This window comes from Cavia porcellus, unplaced genomic scaffold (genome assembly GCF_034190915.1).
Source record: "Cavia porcellus strain 051 isolate PalLab524CR breed Dunkin Hartley unplaced genomic scaffold, mCavPor4.1 scaffold_29, whole genome shotgun sequence".
NCBI classification, from domain to species: Eukaryota; Metazoa; Chordata; class Mammalia; order Rodentia; family Caviidae; genus Cavia; species Cavia porcellus.
The window spans coordinates 2,791,032-2,811,670 of NW_026947512.1; the positions used below are offsets into that span (position 1 = coordinate 2,791,032).

Here is a 20,639-nt window from a genome sequence, read left to right on the forward strand (position 1 = left end):
CTGCCACTGTCACATATGTAGCACTATGTATAGTACTTACTATGTATTAACAGCTGATGAATACTGTTTGAGTAGACCAATGAATAACAGCATAGATGTTTCGGTAAACTAGCCACTGTGCAAAGGAAACTGTCCCCAGGAAATGCAGCTTCTAGGGAAATTAATTGAAGAAGTAGTGAGAAAGATGACTAAGAGGGGATTCCTTTAAAATGACATTTACAAATCATGAGAGATGAGATGGTAGAAAAAGACCTCTTGAGTCACAAAGGCATGGGTTTTAATTCTAGGTCTGCTACTGACTGATGGATTGCATCTGAGGCAATTTTGTCATCTGTAAACATGGGTTATAATAAGTAAATCAAATGAGATACAGCGTGTGAAACTACATACCAACCAAACATGGGAAGAAGAAATAAGTTCAAAGAGATACTGAATTAGCCTCTTCTCTGTGACATAAACAAACAAATTTAAGGCACACTCTGGTTTTAAAGCTTCAACCTTTAACCTCCCCAAGAGTCCTCCACAGGGAGAAATCACTTGAAATAAAGGGAGTAATTCAGACCATTCCTTGGTGCTCTCCACACTATGATCACAGCATGGTCCTAGTGTACAGAAACATAACTCACCCTATTGTGCTTGGCCATAGCATTCTGCTATCTTCTGGTATCAGAGAAAGAGAATGTTTGAGAAATGCCCCAAAAGGTAGCTACTGTAACAGCCACCTGAAGAAAGGTCTACTTATTTGTACAGACATTTCATGGTTCTCAGGAACACAAGGTAAAGGGGGATTCTGTCTCCACTTGAGGTTGGGTAAATTCAGTGGCATCTAAATTCCTTTTTTAAAATATAGTGAGAACAACAGGTTTTTAAGTAGAGTGTGTGCTTGAAATTAGAGAAAATAAAATCTCAAAATCCCAATCCAAACAGCCAACCCACAATTCAAAAACTTTCTCTTGGGTTAAAAGGAAGCCAGTATAGCCTAGAATCAACTCTGAGCTGTGAGAAGCACAGCAAACAGAAGTCTTTACAAGAAAGGGGCAAAGTAAACACTCAGAATTAGCCATAAATGACTTAAAACTACAGTCCATTGGTCAATCACAAAGGCACATATTAGCACAATTAAAAAAAAAACTATAAAAAGATAAAAAAGAAATCCCAGAAAGCAAACAGCTCCATACAAGAAAAGCCATGACTGAAAGTCTTAAGGGAAATCAAAGCATAACTTCAAATAAACTAGTCTCTGGTGGGAAATAAATATTGCATCTGCTCTCAATCTATTCTTGACTGGTTATTATAGTATTAGCACAGGCTATAATAGTTTGTTAGTGCTCATTTCACAAAACGTAAGCAATGTCCTAGTGAGAAAACCAAGAGAAATAACATAAACAAGTCAGAGACTCACAAATAAGTCTACCATAATCTATCAACCTGAAAATAACATTTCAAATGTTCATCACTAGCGTAGGCAAGCTTGTACAACATAATTGCTTCCTGCTAATTATAGACACAAGAAGTCCCAACAACCAATTCAGGAATGCAGTATTTGACAGTATATGCATTTTAGTTAAGTTTAATAAAGACTGAAGCCTGGCCACTAGATGTAAGTGAACAGGAAGTGAAGTTAGGAATAAATATTCATGTTGAGGTTTGTACATATATGGGAAAATCTAAAGTCTGCCGAAGAAGCAAAATAAATGATATCAATATCCCTGAACTTCTATATCTTGTTTCATCTGCGGAACACATTTGGTCTTTATTTTATAGCATCATAGGTATTGATTTACTTGTTCCAGGAATGCAAGCTCTATCTTTTACATTAAAAAATACAGGTGTGAAGCTAGATATATGGTATTAGCATATATAATCTGAAGGGTCCTCTCCAAGGAAAAGAAAAACAAAATATAAAAATTATGTAGAGGGGAGCCCTGCAAATGGGGAGCCCTGGAGACACAGTACCAGCAGATTCATAGTAAATGTACCTCTAACCTATGTAAGGGTAAAAAGCCACGTATTTCCAAAGTCCATCTGCATGGTGTTAAGGAGTGCACTGGATATTTTATAGGCACTCAGAACTTAGTGGTTCTACTCACTTGAGGAGCAAGCCAAGGATTAACTATGAAATTACACACAAAGCCAAGTTTTGGCCCACCCAAATAGATAAATAAATCTTAACTTTCACTCAGTATTATCTTAAATGACAGTTTGAAAATGATAGTTTGGATTAAATGCAATTTGAATTCATGCTGCGCCTGTTATTTAATAATTATCCAGCTAGCGTTTTAAAAATCTAAAAATGTCTATCCACTGTAATAAAAAAATAAGATTTTTAAAACCGTCCAATAAAACCTGGATGTACACAAGTCACAGACTAAACACTCCAGTTCCTGTGTGTTTGTCCACTCTCCAGGATGAACAGTAAGAATCTATGTGGAGTCCTTGACCTGCTGCGGACATCTGTGGCCTGGTGTCAGTGGAGTTACCCCCTGGGTAGAAAAGGTTACAACTTCAAAGCAAATCTGACCTATTTCTTCCTACTGCCTTATAACAGTTAACATATTGTATCTTTTAATAAATATGAAATACCAAAAGAGAAAATTCATATAGTTCTTTAATTTCTACTCATAGCTATGAACTATATTATATAAGTAAACAAATTATGATGAAAATTATTTACCAATCCAAGAAACATATTCCAGGCTTAACAGTTTGTCAAATATTTCTATGGAAATATTTACAAAACCTCCCATGTTATAGCACAGGGTATTATAAACAGATAAGTGTATGACAAAGAACATATTTTGTGTCTTTGAATTTGTGCATATGACTATCCACTGATCCAAAGAATTTCATTCTACATGCATCTACAAGAAAGCAAACTCTAGCTTCGATCTTAAATGTGTTCCACAGCACAATGTGTTACATTTCCAGAATGCTGCTATTTGAGGTGCTTTAAGGAGAGGGGTCTGGGGTCTGCTGAGCAGTCTTTAGGTCACTAGGATTTGTTGTTTGTTTGTTTGTTTGTTTGTTTGAGACAGGGTTTCTCTATGTAGTTCAGGCTGCCTTGAACGCACTATGTAGATCAGGCTGCCCTCGAACTCACTACAATCATCCTGCAGCCTCCCAACTGCTGAGATGATAGGCACATGCCATCATTCTTGGCAAGAGGTATGTCCTTGGATAGGAGAGTGGCACTGTAAACCCTTCCTCTTCCTGTCTTTGTTCCCAGGCGAAAAGATGAGGGTCTGTACTCCACTGTGTCAAAAAACTAGCAAAAATATCTCCCATGCAATGATAAGCAGTAAATTTATATCCTTACTATATTAAGAACGACAATTAGATGATTGATTGTTACAGGAAAATAGTGCAAAAAAATAGGCAAAGGATAAGAAAAGACAGTTTACAGAAATACAAATGGTCAGTGAACATTTTAAAAGATGCTAAACTCTATTCATGAATGTAAGAAGTATAAATTCAAAAACGAGGAGCTACTATTTTTCCGTGAACAGATCATACTAAGAATGATTGCGGTGACAAGGATGAAAATATCTCCAGCTGGAGAGGGTGTGGGGAAGCAAGGGATAGCACACCCATTCTCGCTGGATGGGATGTGGTTACTATGACCTGCTGGAGGGTAATCTGCAAGTATTTTTCACATCTTTAAGTGCTGGCATATTTTGATCCATCAGTTACTCTTTCATGAAATTACCCTATAGAATTCTCAAACAAAGATTCAGAAAATATATATTTAAAGATGCTCCCGCTAGCATTGTTTGTAAAATTCAAAAACACAAATTACAAAACTGGAAAGAGCTTAAATATCCCTCAATAAAATAATCCATTCATTCAGTACATACTACAAAGCCATTAGAAAGATTATGTAGGTCATTCCATATGTGACTGGTCTGAAACAACGAGTCACATGTCATGAGCTTTTGATATGCTAGCCACTGTTCTTAGCCTTTTACATAAGTTAATTCATTCAAGAAGAAAAAACACCTACTAGATGCATGGATAAGTACAAAATAAATATTTCACATTTGATTTATCTCAAATACACTAATATGTAGCATATGGTAAACATACAAACAAATATCATATATATGATATATATATATAATATGAAGTGCATTTATAAACACATACACATACATATTATGCCCAAAAAAATTTGGAAAGAACAGCGTCCCTAAATGGTTTATTGGTATTATAAGAGGAGCTAGGACTAGGGAACTTAGAAGGAAATCTTTGGTTTTTTATTTGTAATTTTCCGAATTATTTGAATTTTTCATCATACATATGAACACTTGTATTTTTCAATTGTTAATTTGCATTTTGTGCCTCGTTAGATTATAGTCTGTTTAGTTTTCTTTTTTTCTACTACTATATATGTACTATGTGTATGTGTGTGTATGAGTTAAGAGTAGATATAATAAATCTAGATTCAACTACTTATAGACTTCAATAGCATACTTATGCAATATACATTATTGTATTTTATAATCTAATAAATGTTACTCAGGGGAAAATGTAACAATACATGAAAGCTTTTTATACTCTTCCTAAAGCAATTCTTAACATTTTCAACATGAATACAGATTATTTAATAATTCAATTATTTAATAATTCAAAAAATCTAGGTACGAAAATCAATATTCAACAAGCTCATCAAAACACCCTATCTCATTTCTTTCCTTATGCAGAAAACTCCATAATATAACAATCTGAATGAGAATTCTCACAATTCAAAAACAACTATTTGATTGACAGGTTTTTCCTCCCAATATCAAATTAATTTAGTGGGTTTTTTTTTTTTTTTTTGTCTTTTTCGTTTTTACCGGTACCAGGGATCGAACTCACGACTGCAATTTAGTGGTTTTTTTTAAAGGCCAAGTTTAACTATAAACAAGACCAAAGTAAAGTGGAAAATATAAAAGATTATCCACATGAACTGCTCTTGTGTATACGAGCTTTAACAGCATGGATTGAGGATAACTTCGCACATCTCCATAAAGCACCTGGGACGTGGTGATTGTTAAAAGCTCTTATCATCATTACCACAGCTGCCATTTAATAGCTAGCTGCTCCTGTGGGTCTAAGACTGAGCTCCATACATCATACATATTAGCACATTTCTTTCTCATAACAAATTCACTGATCACTGAATTCATATAAAAGTATAAATACTAATTTCTATAAAATTAGAAAAACAGGGTGGCAAATAGTACTGAAATGTACAAATAGTTGAATCTGGATATATTATGTCTACTCTTAACTTATATACACAAACATATGTGTATTTTGTAGCACTAGGATTTGAACCCAGGACTTTGCACATGCTAGGCAAGCAGTCTACCACTGTGTTATATCCTTAGCCCTAGTTTTTAATGAGGTTTTGTTCCACAGGAACACAGCACACAAATGGCTTCTGAAAAGTCTTCAATGCCATTTGTTCTTCCAGTTAACCCTTTTATCCACTCCCTCTGAGCACACCTACCACAGGGGCCTCAGAGGCTCACATCGCTCTGCACTCAGCCTTGCATTCCGAGAAGCCCTCAGCCCTCTCAGATCCTCACCTGTCCAGCAGCAGTCCCAGCACTTCTTTAGTGGAAGCAAAGCCTCTGTAGGTTGACAGGAAGATGCTGATATAGGTAAAGTCATTGTCCCCAAAAGCTGTGAGCAAGTTCTCAACAAGTTTCTCCAAGGTGCCAGCTTTTATTGTCCTGATCTTACAGGTCTCATACTGACTGACTGTATGTCCTGGAGGCAGCTGGTCCCCTTCAACCTGTATAATAAATTAATGATTACTGTTAAGAAAAATTACTCTTTCAAGTAAAACTGAAAACATTGAAATAGTTAAAGTCACAGCCTGTCGTTTACCTTTTCTATTTAATTTCCCTGCAAGTCATATAAGACTATGCTCTCTCCTCTGAGAATATGCCGCAGGTGGGTGGCAATAGTGGTGCAGAACACGCGTTCCCCTCTCCTCTCCCAAAGGACCAAGTATTACTTCACAGCGGTCACAGTGGCTTCTATGTATTCTCATGTCAAGAACAAAGCTGGCATATTTTATCAGAGACGTTTCCTATTACCCCAGAATTGAGTTTTGCAAAGGTTATCAATTTTTCCTTTATATTATTCCGAGATAAGTTTTCAAATTCCTTTTTAAAGACAGCTCCAACAGCAGTGTGCCAGAATCAACTCATACTGGTTTTACAAAGGTGACTGTTAAAAATTGTTAGGCTTTGTGTGAATCAGCTGACTGTGGGAGTACATTCTCCATGGAAAGCTATGGAAAATCCAACCATGAGCTCAGATTCTTCAGCCCACGGGAAGCAGTACACATTCTGATTCAACAGCATCAGTAATCTGTAGCACTGGCTGAAATAAGGCTGTACCGAGCAAAACTGGGTTCATCTTTGGAGAGTACTAGAAAGGGTGCGCAGGTGCACAAGCTTTACCTTCTGGAAACTGGAAGTACACAAGAGAAAATGTCTACACATAAGAAGTAGTTATTACTTGGGAATAAAAGCGTAAGAATGGTAGAGATGACTGTACATTGGGAGGCATAAACATAATACATAAAAATTGATTGGTGATAAAATCTGAAAGCTTAAAGACCAAGTATGAGGGAAGAGAATTAAAGTGAAGAAAAATGTACTGTGCTTTATGTTCTACCATGAATCCACCTAATAAAGTATATAGAAAAACAATTTTCAAGTTTAATGCCTTGTCTTTCACAGGCACTAGTAAAACTGCCCTTCCAAGAGGAATTCTGAAATGAATCTTTTTCTAAAATAAATAATTATTCTAAGTTATGTGAACAACTGAAAGTTATCTGAATCATAAACTGAATTGTTTTACTGCAGATTTTCCTAAATAGTTATCAGACATGTAAAAATTAAAGAGGGACAATAAAAGAAAAATGAATCCCTAACGATAGCGATTGTGCTTCCCAAGAAGTGTTTGCTTTTTCTTCACCTAAACTGGAAGGCATGAAACAACTGGAGGGAAATTAACCAAGGAATTGCTTTTGGAAAGATCAAAAAGGTAGAACTGCTTTGAGAAAGGGGTTGAATTAACCGCTTAACATCATTTTGTCTAACTGTTAACAGAAATTAATAATAAGATACCAGCTTGTATAGTGAATGGCTTTATTGCATTTAATTTTTAAGTTTTCTGAGAAAAGGGACCAGGTTCATATGCAATACCAAGTGTTTCTTTAGGCCTTGTAGGACCACTGAGTCAGATTAAGGCCTAGCAACATGGTTTCATCCTCTATTACTCTATACTAGTTTTAGAATAAGTAAGTGGAATCCATCTGTTTCCCACAAGCTTTAATTAACTTAAAGCAGAAACAATAAGTGAAAAATATATACGGCTTCAAAACCTGACTACTCTACATTTTTAATTACTTGGTGCAATACTGCTTTAATTATGTGCTATAAAATACTATTTCCAAGACAAATGTAGGTCTTGAGGTCAAGTATGGAGACTACAGAGTTGAATAAAGTAAAAGATATTTCTCTACTACAGAATAATATGCTAACATGTGCTCTTAAACTCCAAGGGACATGGAACATGGCATCTCCAAATGGATCTCTTTATTCTTTGAGCATCTGTGCAGAACTTTGGAATGGATTTACATTGTAAAACATTACTATAATGCATTTGAGCCCCATTTCATATTTACCATTTTGCACTTAAAAAAAAAGAAAAAGGAAAATCAAGAGACTATAAAACATGTTAATTGTTATCTAAAAACATCTATATTTCTTTGATCTCTTTCTTAATACAATACTCAAATGTAGGGATGTTTTGGTTTTCATTCTGCACTTCAAAAGACCTGGCCAAAACAATTATCTGTATGCATAATATATTAAAAAGTAACAGTTAAAAATATGCTTAAATGTCAAGTGTTAACAGCAAAAGGAGTGGGTTTTCAATTGTTAGGGACATTCAAGCTCTAACTCTAAATCAAGCTTCCTTGATTTGTGTTAACGTCAGGGCTCTCTTACCAAGCAATTCTGTAATCTGATGATTCTTAATGTACTTAAAATGAATATTCCACTTTAAAACTCAATCTTTCTTATTGAAAGTAATAACTACTTAAAAGAACTAATTTTTTCACTGAGTATTGATGTGGTCAAAAATTCAAACACAGAGAAAAATCCTGTCAAAGGACCTGATGAAGTGGGTCCCTTTTCCTGCCAGAAAGCAGATTTGGCAGGAAGCCGCGGTTCTCCCTTGGGAATGGAATTATGTTTCTCATTAAGGCAGTCTCTTCCTTTCAGCCTGCCTTTTGCTCTGAAGAAAAAAATACCACTTTGCATTCCTGATTCCCCTTAGTTCCTTTTAACAATATTTGTTCCTCAGTATTTGCATCTGTATATCTGGAAGAATTGTGTTTGACCTTATAAAATGACTGAAACAGTTAATATTTAGATTTCAAAAAATAATTTTCCAAGTACAATAAATAAGCATCAACGACGATGTCATAAAGCAAAATATAGAATTGTTCTGTTACCTAAAATCATTCTCACAGAAATTAGCGATGCATGTTAAGGTATCAGACCATTTCCTTAATATCATTCTCTATAGATTTGCTAAATCCCCTAATGTGCCCTTGCTATCACAGGGAGAAGAACAGGATTTTCCAAATGAGTTATAATTTACCAGAATTTTTATGAAATAATATCTATTACCTACTCATTACTTCAATTATTTTAAAATAAAATTGTACAGAAGCAAAACACAAACGCCCACACACACACACACACACACACACACCCTAATACTCTATGCCATATGGCCAGACTGGGGAAGCTAAAATGTTAAAATCTCATTGCTGCAGAAAAAGATTCAATAGATCTGTAATCCTTTTAAGAGAATTCAGGACCTGTTTTTCTTTGCATTATCTTAACACTGAATTGAAGCTTGAAAGAAAAAGGGGCAGAACCCTTGGCAGACAAGTGTTTAATAACTCAGACTTAGAAAGTCAGACAAGGAGAACTGAGCTTGCCCTGTGGGTTAGCACGCTAACAGGAAACAGCTCAATCTGGATTTAATCAGAGACCATCACTTTGCTGACAAGATCCTGGTACCAAGGCCACAAAAATGTTTCTTGACTGATTTTTTGGGTCAATCTTTCTGCCATTAAATCTCAGCTTTTTCCAAAAGACAATGTCTAACTTCTGTGAAATAAGTATCTACAATTCTGCCCAAGTACCCTAGCTGTAGAATTTCCATACTTAACCAGTTTGGCCTGACTAGGAAAGGAGAACAGAGTGTGAGAGATGAAATATGCCACATTTCAATTATGTTTCCAGTCATGAAGAAATACACTTTTACCTTCTAAAACATTAATTATTCACAACTTGGGTGTTTCTAAGTTAGAAAAAAAATTCTTCAATAAAAATAATACTTCAGTCATCTGATACTTTAAAAGGGAATGAGCTAAATCAACAACTTTATCATCAAGGCGACAGCATGGAGTCTTTCTCCAAACCATGCTTCGTCTTCACAGTATCAATTCTCAGGCATCACGGCTTGAGCAGTGAAGTAAATGGTGAGCACTATTACAGTCAATAAATCCTTAAGAAAACTCCTTTCCAAAATTTTATAGAGCTTAACAAGGTTCGCATTGTTTCCCTTCCCTACATCCCAAAACACCACAGTGAATTTGGTTTTTTGGGGGGTTTTTGTTTTTTTGGTACCAGGGATTGAACTCACAACTGTGCACTTGCGAAGCAGGCACCTATGCTGCTGAGCTAAATCCTGGCCCCCAACAGCCAATTTTATACTGTTTTCAAATATTCTATAACTACTGTCCTGCAACAACAGATCAGCATAGTATGAGCCAATTCACAGATAAGCTCACAACAGCACAAGCCAACTCCCAGATAAGCTCTACTCATCCCCCCATGTTAACTGCATGTATACATTAAATTTCCTTATCAAGTATCTTAGCTACTTTTCTCTCACTGCTGAGACAAAATACCGAAACACTCACAGTTAACGGGGAAAGGGTTTATTTAACGCACAGTTTGTAGAAATTTCAGTCCATAGTTGGCTAGCTCCAAGGCAGGGTGGCACATGGCAGAGGGGTGTCACAGAGAAAAACAGTCCACAGTGTCCACGAGGTAGCATAAGCAACAAGAGATCTTAGCAGTGCCTATTGGCCCCTTTTATTTCACCCAGGGTACTTAGGGTGGGTAGTACTCACACCCTTAATCCTAGTGCCCGTGACCCTAGCACTGCACCATGAATGAATTCCAGCATCACATACTCCAAATTCAGCAACCTCCAAAAAAGCTCCACCTATTATCATATGAGGCTGTGGGAAGTACACCAAAACTCAAGCCATAACAACAGGCAAAGAAAAAATCCATTCTCTCAGTAGAAATCATGTGCACAGTGACAAACAGTAGAGAATTACGGTAAGGCACCTGAGCACTGAGGTATTTATACAGTAGACATTCAGAGTATAAGGTGAAATATATAAAAACTCTAGCATCTTTGATATAAGCTCAATATGAGCATGTGCACTGTTTGAACATCTACTTTGCACATGAACTCACTCTTTTGCTAGGTTAGGATTACAGATAAAGGATGCAAAGTGAGATTTTAATTTCAGACAAATAATAATTCAGTAATATTTTTGGTACGTCACATAAAGTATCTGAAACCCACTCACAATTTCCAAAAATTCTTTTGTTACTCAAATTACAAATATAAGTGTGTGCCACTCATATGCACATATGTCTCAGATACAGAGATCATCAAAAATGTATACACACGTCAGAAAAGAAAAATACTGTGATGCTGTTTCAACAGATGGTGTTACCCTGTAACAGGGGATCCTAGGGGATGTTTATGTCACAGAGAACACCAGCCGTTAGAGAGAAATTGAAAATGCATGGGGATCAATCTTAATGACCAAGGTTACCCAAGCAGCAGTTTGCTGTACTAATAAATGTTTGGAAGCTAATAGCCACTACTTTGAGCAAATTTGTAATTGTACAGGCCAAAGATAATTTGTACTAATCTCATGATGTCTCAATAAATTTGGTGTTAAAATATTTATACAAGTTTTTTCTTTTCCTGAAGTGTGTACACATTTTTTGGCAGACTCTTATATCAGTATTATGACTCTACGTGTATATACTTTGTAAGACACAAATCAATGAAATTAGCATTTGTGTCCATTAAATATTATCATCTGGTACACTGGAAACCTACAAGTTCTTCACTAGTTATTTTGAAGTGCATACTCCCCCACAACTATGTTTTGTTGCCCGTTATATACCTTCTTACTATCCTTTTCCCCTAATCCTTCCTAGGCTTTAGTAATCTCACTGCCCTCTGTACTTCTATGTGACCAACTTTAACTTCTGCCAACCAGTAAAAACTTGTGGTACTTGTTTTTCTATACCTGGCTTATTTCACTTAACATAATGTCCTCCACTTCCACCATGTTGCCACAAATGAAAGGATTTCACTCTTTGAGGCTGAATAATATTCTGTTGTGTGTATACATACCACATTTAGTATCCATGCATTTATCAAGTACCATTTTGGTTGCTTCCATATCTTGGCTATTGTGAATAATGCTGCAATAAATAGGGAAGTGCAGGTGTGTCTCTTTTTTTTTTTTTTTTTTTTTTTTTTGTCTTTTTCGTTTTTATCGGTACCAGGGATCGAACTCACGACCGCACACTTGCAAGGAAGGTGCTTATGCCGCTGAGCTAAATCCCCAGCTCCTGGTGTGTGTCTCTTTGATGCAATCATTTCATTTCCTTTGGGTGTACATCCAGGATAAGACAGCTCAAATGTGCGGTAATTCTGATTGAAGTCTGGCAACCCTATGCTAGTTGAGACTAACTGTCTTTTTCACTTTTTAGCTACTTATTCAGCCACACATTAACTGAACAGTACTATGGAGCAGACACTGTTGAAGGTACTAAAAACACAGACACACCGCATGAAATTTTGACACCTAGGTTGTTCAACCTAACAGAGGAAACAGATACAAAGAAACTATTAGAACAGAGGTAGAAAAGTATCTTTTCTTACCCAACATTAATGTCACAGCTGACATTCCTACAACTACAAGAGAAAAAAAAATTTTTAAATGCATTTAATCAATGATTTAGATGACATAGGTGTCTTCAGAAACAAAGACAATGTCTATTTTCATGTTTAGGTTCAATCAAGAAAGGACAGCTATGTAAAAATGTAATTGCAAAAAAATGTGAATGATTTAAGTAATGGACTGAGGTAAAGCTCGGCAAGACCAATCTGTTCAGATGTTTCCTAGTTTCTCTGTTTATCATCCCTTCCTCCCGATTATACAGCAGGACCTCTTCTGGAATGAAAGTCTAATGATCTATCAAGCAGTGTAGGTCAGAGAATTTATTTATGGCCAGTTCTTACACAGAAAGGAAGGGAAATTTTAGAAGACTATTTCTAGTCTTTAAGCTTGGCTTTAAGAGAGAGGAGTTGTTTCTATGGCCTGTTCTGGGGAATAAAAAGGAACAGAAACAAGAAAGGTAGGAAAAGATCAGAAAGCTCTTTCCTGTGAGTCCCTTTCCAACTTGCTCAGCATGCAAAGTGCTGTACTCTGGGGTATGGTTTTCAGAGCCCCAGATGCAATACAATGTAGTAAAATGATAGAGCGAGAGGTAGAACATCACAGAAGCACTAAGAGGGACACAGCACGGTCGAGATGTCAGAAAAGGCTTCCTGAGTAGGTGGTACCCAAACTGGGCTTCAAGTTATGAATGGGAGTTAACAATGCTGGCAAGGGTACAGCAGGCAGGGAGCCCAGCATAAACAAAGTCATTAAAAAGAAATAAGTATGAAGCGGTGTGTGTGTGTGTGTGTGTGTGTGTGTGTGTGTGTGTGTGTGTGTGTGGCAGGAGTCACATAGCAGGAATGATGGGTTGGCTAGAGAGCCAGTAGGAGCCTAGCTCACCATGGAGGACTTACTGCATACTGAGGAATTGAGACTGCGTTCTCTAGGAAATGGGAAACCAAGGTGAGGTTTTACACATGGTCAGAAAAACAGGTTGGAAGGACAGATTCCATAGAGAGAGCTTTAAAGCTGGGAGACCAGGAGCAGAGTTATTGATAACACCATGTGAGCGACTGTAAGGGTCCTAACTGCTGACATAAACATAGGGCGAGAGAGGGGCTGCTCAGAGAGACTGGTTACCTAAAAACAATCAGAAAGAAAATTGTCAAGAGTTGGTGATTTATTGGACCCAGAAGTAAAATGCGAAGGTAAGAAACAAATCCAGCATCCTTATGTGACTTCTAGTGTGGGTTGGCTGGACACCTAATGATGTTACCCATATGCAAGCAAGGTGAGAAGAGGCAGATTTCTTTGGGCCAGAGGTATTGAATTCTATTTTAGAAATGTAGTACTTGAGAGCAGTGATACAGTCCAATGTGCACATAAAATCTGAAAGCCAGGATAATGGTCTAAAATGGGAAGCTAAAGCAATTGCATCAATCAGAACAGTCACTCTTCCAGGAAGAGTACGTGAAACAGCAGGCCGGAGCAGAGGCTGAGGATAGCAGCAGCATGGATACCAAAACTAAGAGGGTTTGGAGAACGGAGAAGGCAAGCACTAGAGTAGGTACCTGTAGATGTGGCAAATTCACACATCCCCTGAGCTGCGATGGCATTTCTGGACATAGAAACTACAAACCTTCACTGCCATAGTCATAAACAAGGTGTGACCAAAATACATGCTGAATATTTTTTAAAAAATCATTAAACCAAAAGACATACAGTCATGTTTCCCCTCAAAATACTCCCCCTCACTTGCTTTGAACACATTTATGCCACCATCCTTGCCACTTTATGAAACAGTTCGAAATCCTCTTTAGTATCTTTCTGAGGTGTAACAAAAAATATGGTGAATGCTGCTGACAACTACCATACAACAGAGAGGCAGACTTACAAAAATATTACGGGGTGTTCTCATCTACCACATTCACTGGGTCTGGCACCAAGGGGTTTACAGCTCTTCGCCAAAGTCAGAACTACTCTAAGAGATCAGTGTTCGGAACTGATTCAAGACATGGAGCCTGCAACTGTAGGAAAGAGAACTTGCAGATCTGCTTCAAAAAGTGGCAAGAATGATGGGGTAAGTGTGCTCAAACGAGGTGAAGCATTTTGAGGAACATTAATGGCAATGTGTCTTTTACTGTAACAACTTTTTAAATTCAAACATTGTTTTTCATGTCACATAAATGCCAACTTCTGCAGCTTCCATCTAATTATGCAAACGAGGCCCAGGCACCAGTATCTGGGACTCAGCCTGCAACAGCCACCTGTAAGTTCTCCTTCCCAACTCTTCATTCAATCATATCGTGTCAGTGGTTTGGATTCAACCACATGGAAATTACCAAATGCTATAGAAAGAGCAAAGTCATGCCTCTGAACTATGATAAAAGAAATCTGAAGGAAGAAGACAAATGAATGTGCTCTTAAAAAAGACTACACAATCCTCAGGAGATGGATCTTTTTTGAAGACACTTACTAGAAGGAAGCTACATGGCCAGGTTTCTATGATGAGTGTCCTTCATCCTCCGGAAAACGCTATAAGGGAGTTTTAATAACAAACAATAGCCAATGTTTTATCACACAGAAATCCCATCCCACTCACCATCCTGTCTCAGCAGGGTTTCCTAGATCACCCCACATTCCAGGAACCCTCCTAGAGGAAGCAGGAAGTTGTTTATACCACCTCCTGAAAAACAGTGTTACTCCTGGTGACCCGGTTCAACATAAATCCCTAACAGACTTTTGTCTTCTCTAACACAAATCCTTATTTCTGATGTTCCAGTCACCCTTTAAGGATTCCAAAGTTTTCCAAGAAACAAATTCAAAAATTACGTGAACTTTAGTAAGTGAAGACTGTATTTTTAAAGTAGAATAAGTTCACATTTACAAAACTGAATGTTAAAAGTGCTATGAATGAATCTGGGTTCAATCTCTCTTTTTTTTTTTTTTTAATAAGAGTCTCTTTAGGCTGGTTGGCCTCAAACTTGTACACTTAAGTGATCCTCCTGCCTCAACTCACTGAGCAGCTAAAACTACAGGCACCAGCCACCCTATGCAGCTTCCACTTACATTTCTGAGGCCAATTTAGCATGGCGAGGGCAAATACTTAAAGTTTTAATGTCTTGGTCATTTACCTTACAAAGGAAAGAAATCAGATGCTATTTTTGAGAAATTCAAGGTTTTAGGGTAGCATGGAAGGATAGAGTTTGAACTGAAATAGTCATTACTGCATTTGCCAAATAACATCAACAATTGTCACACACAGTTTAGTACCCGAAATCATGTCAAAAATTCATAGCTCTCTCCTTTCTTTCTCGTTCAGAGCCTCCAATGTCCAAGGTCTGCATATGCTGAAGTCACAGGTTACAGGTTAACGGGTGCCTTGACTTTTGGTATCCATTATGTTTTTGTGTACCGTAATCAGTCTCCGTGTACACAGATGGGCAGGGGTTGGGGGGCTGGGAGTGAGCTTCTGTGTGACCTAATGTTCTTTGTGAATGAAGCTAGCTATGAATGGAAAGCCTTCCCCAGGGCCCAAAATTTTCTCTATGAGCCATAAATCCCATAGACAACTCCATGGGTTTTTATCTCCTTGTGAGATTTGTAAAGGCTCCTTTTCCAAGCCTAGGCCTCAGGAAGTAAGGAGGGTGGGGGGAGCAATTGCCTGAAGTTTCCAAACTCAAAGTCCTTAGTTTGACTCTTATTCTGAACACTACATTAAGAATTCTGTATACTCCTCATTTTTCTATGGGATTAGTTTTAATTAGGGTAAATATTTCTCACTATTATCATCACGTGTTATCATAATGATCAAACATAAAAATCAAAGCCTTATTATCAAGATTCTAATAAAATCTTTTTTCCTTGGATTTCAGAATTCAAGTAATGACATTGTCTGGCTTGTTCCTTGCTCCACCCAAAACTAAATCTTTAAAGCCTGTATGATCTTAAAAAATCCGAATGTAAAATACATTTCTATGGTTTGTACAAAGCTCTGGGCCATAGGGTTTCCAGCCAGGACTCTGTTTCTTGGCACTATGTTGGCACAAAGAGTATTCCTAGATCACAGGCTTGCTAGAATAGGCTACTGATGAAGCAAAGATGTTTCTGTTAAACATATATCAGGTGATCAATTGTAGAGGAAGCTGTGCAGAACAACTCAGCTCTCTTGAGTACATCTCTCTTTAAGATACATTGAAGTAAAGCTTTTTTTCTTATTAGGCTTTCCTCTTCATAAAATCTATATATTAATTCTAAGAAAATCATACACATGCCCTAAATGAAGATTTTTAAAAAGAAAGCTTAGAAGTATTTATTGAGAATTCATTACAGATCAGATGATCAAACTTCATAACCACTCTCTGGTGGAGGGATTATCACAACTTCACCTGACAACACTGAGGTTTGGAGAAGCCAGGGGGTCTCACCCAGTTACCCAGCCAGTTGGCGTAAATATCAAAACCAGGACACAAAACAAGCCCTGTTGTCCTATCATGATGTGCTACCTAATGACAAAAAGCAATACAGTGTTGCATATTTAATCTCTGTATCTGAATACTCTGATGGTCAGAATTTAACAGCCCAGAAAATACACAACATTATACACAAAATATACACAGTATTAGGGGAGTTTAAATGAAATGACAGATACAAAGGAGTATTGCAAAGTTATGCTACCCATCACCTTACAAATAAAATACTGCATGTCATACTACAACCTTCCAGTTTCATTTTCTTCTCTTTACCTTACTTTCTAATGACCTTACTTTCATCAAAAATTAGGTCTCAGACATCAAATATTCTTTTGTATTATCCTTCTTACCCCTCATCACTAACTGAAATTTTTAACACTACTATTTTAGTGCTAATCCCATCTTTGGAGGAAAATAAAAATTACTATTGCTATTATAGTTTCTTAAATGAGTAAACTCAGTCTAAGAAAGCCAAATGCCTTCACCCAAAGGCTCAAAATAAGCCTGGGAACAATGTCAGTAATTGCACACAGAGCAACGGGATCGTACAGAACAGGAACCCAAGGGGGGCACTCACGCTCTGTTCGGGTTTCTAGATTATTAATTTTCCTACCAGCTAGGGGGTAGGTTGGGGGGGTCAGTTTCCTTTTAGTTTTAGAAGAAAGCAAAATGAACAGAGAATGGCAACATGATTGATAATGGAATCTAGACAGGCAAAAAGACAGGCTTGTCAATTCTGACACTTGAAAAATAAAGAAAAGTGAAGGCAGAGTACAGAAAGGACTCATAGCTGACCAAAACACAGATCCAATTCTTCCAAACAAAATTTGAAAACGTCACCTTCTAAGAACAGATGGTAATGCCCCCCCCATGTGTGTGTGTGTGTGTGTGTGTGTGTGTGTGTGTGTGTGTGTGTGTATGATGTGTGGGCTCACATGTATGTGAAAGACAGGTATGTCAGTTGTAAAGAAAATATTTATCACACTGATGATATGATTGTCGTTCCCATGGCACATGACCCACTACTGGTGTCAGTCAGTAAAAGCATTAAAGGAGCTGCTACTGTGCAAAGAACTCAAGTAAGGAACTAAAGAAACTCATAAAAGAAAGGAAGGATGTCTACTGTAAAGTCCAGCAGTATTAATTATTGTATGAATGTGTATTTTTCTTAATGACACAGAATGAGAGGGATAGATATAGTCTAATATTAGGGTTATGCCATAGACATTAGATAAATACCAGGTAAAATTTTCTAAAAAGAGAATTTCAAGAGACAAGGAAAGATCTTTTGCAAATCTGGGACTCCACAATAAAGATGGTAAGCACAAAGACAAAAATAGGGTCTAACGAGGAGGTAGACTGTTCCTAGTTCACATTCAGTTAATCATCGAGTATTTTCTACTGCTTTCTACATATTCAGCACTGGCTAGGACAAGACTTTTTAATTTGGTTGTTTTGGTCTGCTCCTAAAATACACTTGAGTGGATTCATTCATTCAACAAATATTTGTTAAGTCTCTACTATGTGGCTTCTGGAAGCCAAAGAGAGATACAACAAAGAACCAGAACACACAATGCCTAGACACTCCACAGAAAAACACACCTTCTCTACACTAAATAAGAAGAAAGCAGATTCCTTAAGCCATCCTTGACTGCCTTAACCTTATGGGATCCTAATCCTTGAAGACAGAATCTTCTACCTATCTGAGCCTGAGTTCATGCCGCTGCACTAGAAATAGCATAGTTATGGCTGATCCATGAACAGCTCTTTCTAATCAACCCTATTTAGGCAGTAGGCTACAGATGGAGCCACTGTCTGGATGAATATAGGCTGTGGTCCTCAACCAAAGTTCCCTGGCTGCCTTCTGCAGTGCTGTGGTAACTCACCAGGGGATTTTGCTGCCCATTTACATAGGTCAGAGCAGCTTCACTTTTAAGCAAACGCAATACTCAACTGCAGAAAAACAACTCATCATATAATATGTTCAGAAAAAGGATCTAAAGTTTTATAGAAGAGTTTCTGAATATAAATATACTAACAGTTTTTTGTGAAAAAATGTCCGTAAGAATGCATTATTTGGTGATTCATCTTGTCCCTTGAATACGACAGTTTTAAAGAGAATCATCAGGAATGCTAGGTAAAAATACCCTCTTCTGAGCCCCTACCTTAGAAATTCTGACCAGAAGACCTAAAATAAAACTCAAAGGTCTGCATTTTCATCAGCAACTCCTAGGTGAATCTAAATGCTAAAGTTCTATTGACCAACCTTTAAGAGAGATTATCCTGGATAATTGTGAAAACAAAGATGAGCACACCTCCTTGATGGGATAAAGACCTGAATTAACTAATATAAGCTTGGACAACATCATCCACCTCTCTTAATACTAGTGTCCTCATATAAAAGTTAAGAATGGTATCCATTTTACCTTCCTTAACTCACTTTGATGTTATTATGAGGATGATTTTTTTTAACAAGGGATGCACTTTGAAGTGCTTGAAATTAAAGAGTTGTGTAATAAACAAAGGTATTACTAACACTCATGGCAGTGACCTGAGATGCTTTCAAGCAGACCCTGTAACCTTTCTTAAGTGTTTATATTATGAAATCCAATGGGTACTCCTACAAGAACAAAAGCTGCTAGGAGGAACCTACAGAGTTCGCGTCTCCTTTAATGCGTCCAGCTGGCAGTTAATCCTGTGGAAAGGTTTCAGTACTATTCTCTCTGGTAACTATAGAACTGGCATCACAGATTCCCTCCTGAACTCTCTGCCACTTTTGCCCACAAATTTCATTTTCTCAAGAATAACAATAATTAATAATCCTAACCACTCTGTATGTATCCATGATAACATTACAAATCAGATAAATGTACTATCAAACTTAAGCACAGCACTATCTTTTCTCTCTTAACGCTCCCCTGAGATCTTTAGGCTCGTCTGTATTTATCGCTCACTGTGTCTCTATTCTAGTCTTCCTTCCCATTCTCACCGCCTTTGCCTTAATTCGCATCCATGCCTTACTTGGGAATGTACAATAAGCTCCTCATTAGTCTCACTGTCACTATTTCCATCACTTCAACCCGTGATCTATAGCCAAAATGGTCTTTTAAAGAGTGTGAATACTGCTTCAGAATAAAACCCAAGTTTCTACAAAAGTTAAACTAAATGACTAATAGGCACTGTCATAGTTTGGATCGGGAATGTTGAAGGCTTGGTCTGCAGCCCATGCTGTTACTGGCAAGTGTAAAACTTCTGAGGGAAAAGATCTAATGGAAGGAAGTTAGGTCAGTGGCCCATTCTTGTCTTTCTCTTTGTTTCACAGTCATCACAACATGGGCAGCTTTTCTCCAGCGCACGTTCCCCACCATGATATACTGTCTTGCTACAGGACCAAATGCAACAGGCCAATTGAGGATGGGCTAAAACTTCCAAAACTTTGTGCCAAAATGAACCTTTCCTCCTTATGAGGTGATCATTTCAGGTATTTTATCACAGTAATGGAAAGCTGACAAACACAACTGTGTAACATATATAGCACAGACACACTGGACAAAGAAATAATTTATGTGCCAAGAAAGAAGGAATAAGATGGCTAGGATTTTATCATGTGACTCAGAATGGCACAAAATTTAAAACTTATGACTTGTTTATTTCTAGAATTTTTCATTTAACATTTTCAGATCACAGTGGGCATGGGTAACTGAAACCACAGAAACAAAACTAATGATAAGGAAGGATTATTGTATATCCTACTGTTTCTGTTTCTCTGCAGAATTCAGCTTTATACTTAACTGAAAATAATAGTTTGATTATATTTAGAAATTAGTCTAAATCGCATCATAAATAGCACTTAATAAATACTAATAAAAATATGTTGAAGATAAAAATGAGTCTCCTATAAACACAGATGTTATTTTCTCTAAATAAGCTCTACTTAATCCTTCCAAATTCAGTCACATAAAAATCTGTACATATAAGTAAGAAAAGTCTACATACATACAAAAAAAGGATGTAATGCTTGCTCATCACCTCTTAGTTAGACAGCTAAAATAATCTTTTCAATTACTCTTATAATGCTTTTTTAAAATCACAAG

The 20,639-nt window shown here is 37.1% G+C and overlaps 1 protein-coding gene across 9 annotated transcripts in view; it reads right to left on the reverse strand.

Moving 5' to 3' along the window:
• The window catches only part of Rgl1 (ral guanine nucleotide dissociation stimulator like 1), a 255,408-nt gene that overhangs the window by 69,162 nt on the left and 165,607 nt on the right, over positions 1 to 20,639 (reverse strand). For all 9 annotated transcript variants that reach the window (XM_063239711.1, XM_063239709.1, XM_063239708.1 and 6 more), the window contains one exon: positions 5,574 to 5,782. In XM_063239711.1, the coding sequence (XP_063095781.1) occupies positions 5,574 to 5,782 (209 nt within the window). The remainder of the gene's footprint in view (positions 1 to 5,573; positions 5,783 to 20,639) is intronic.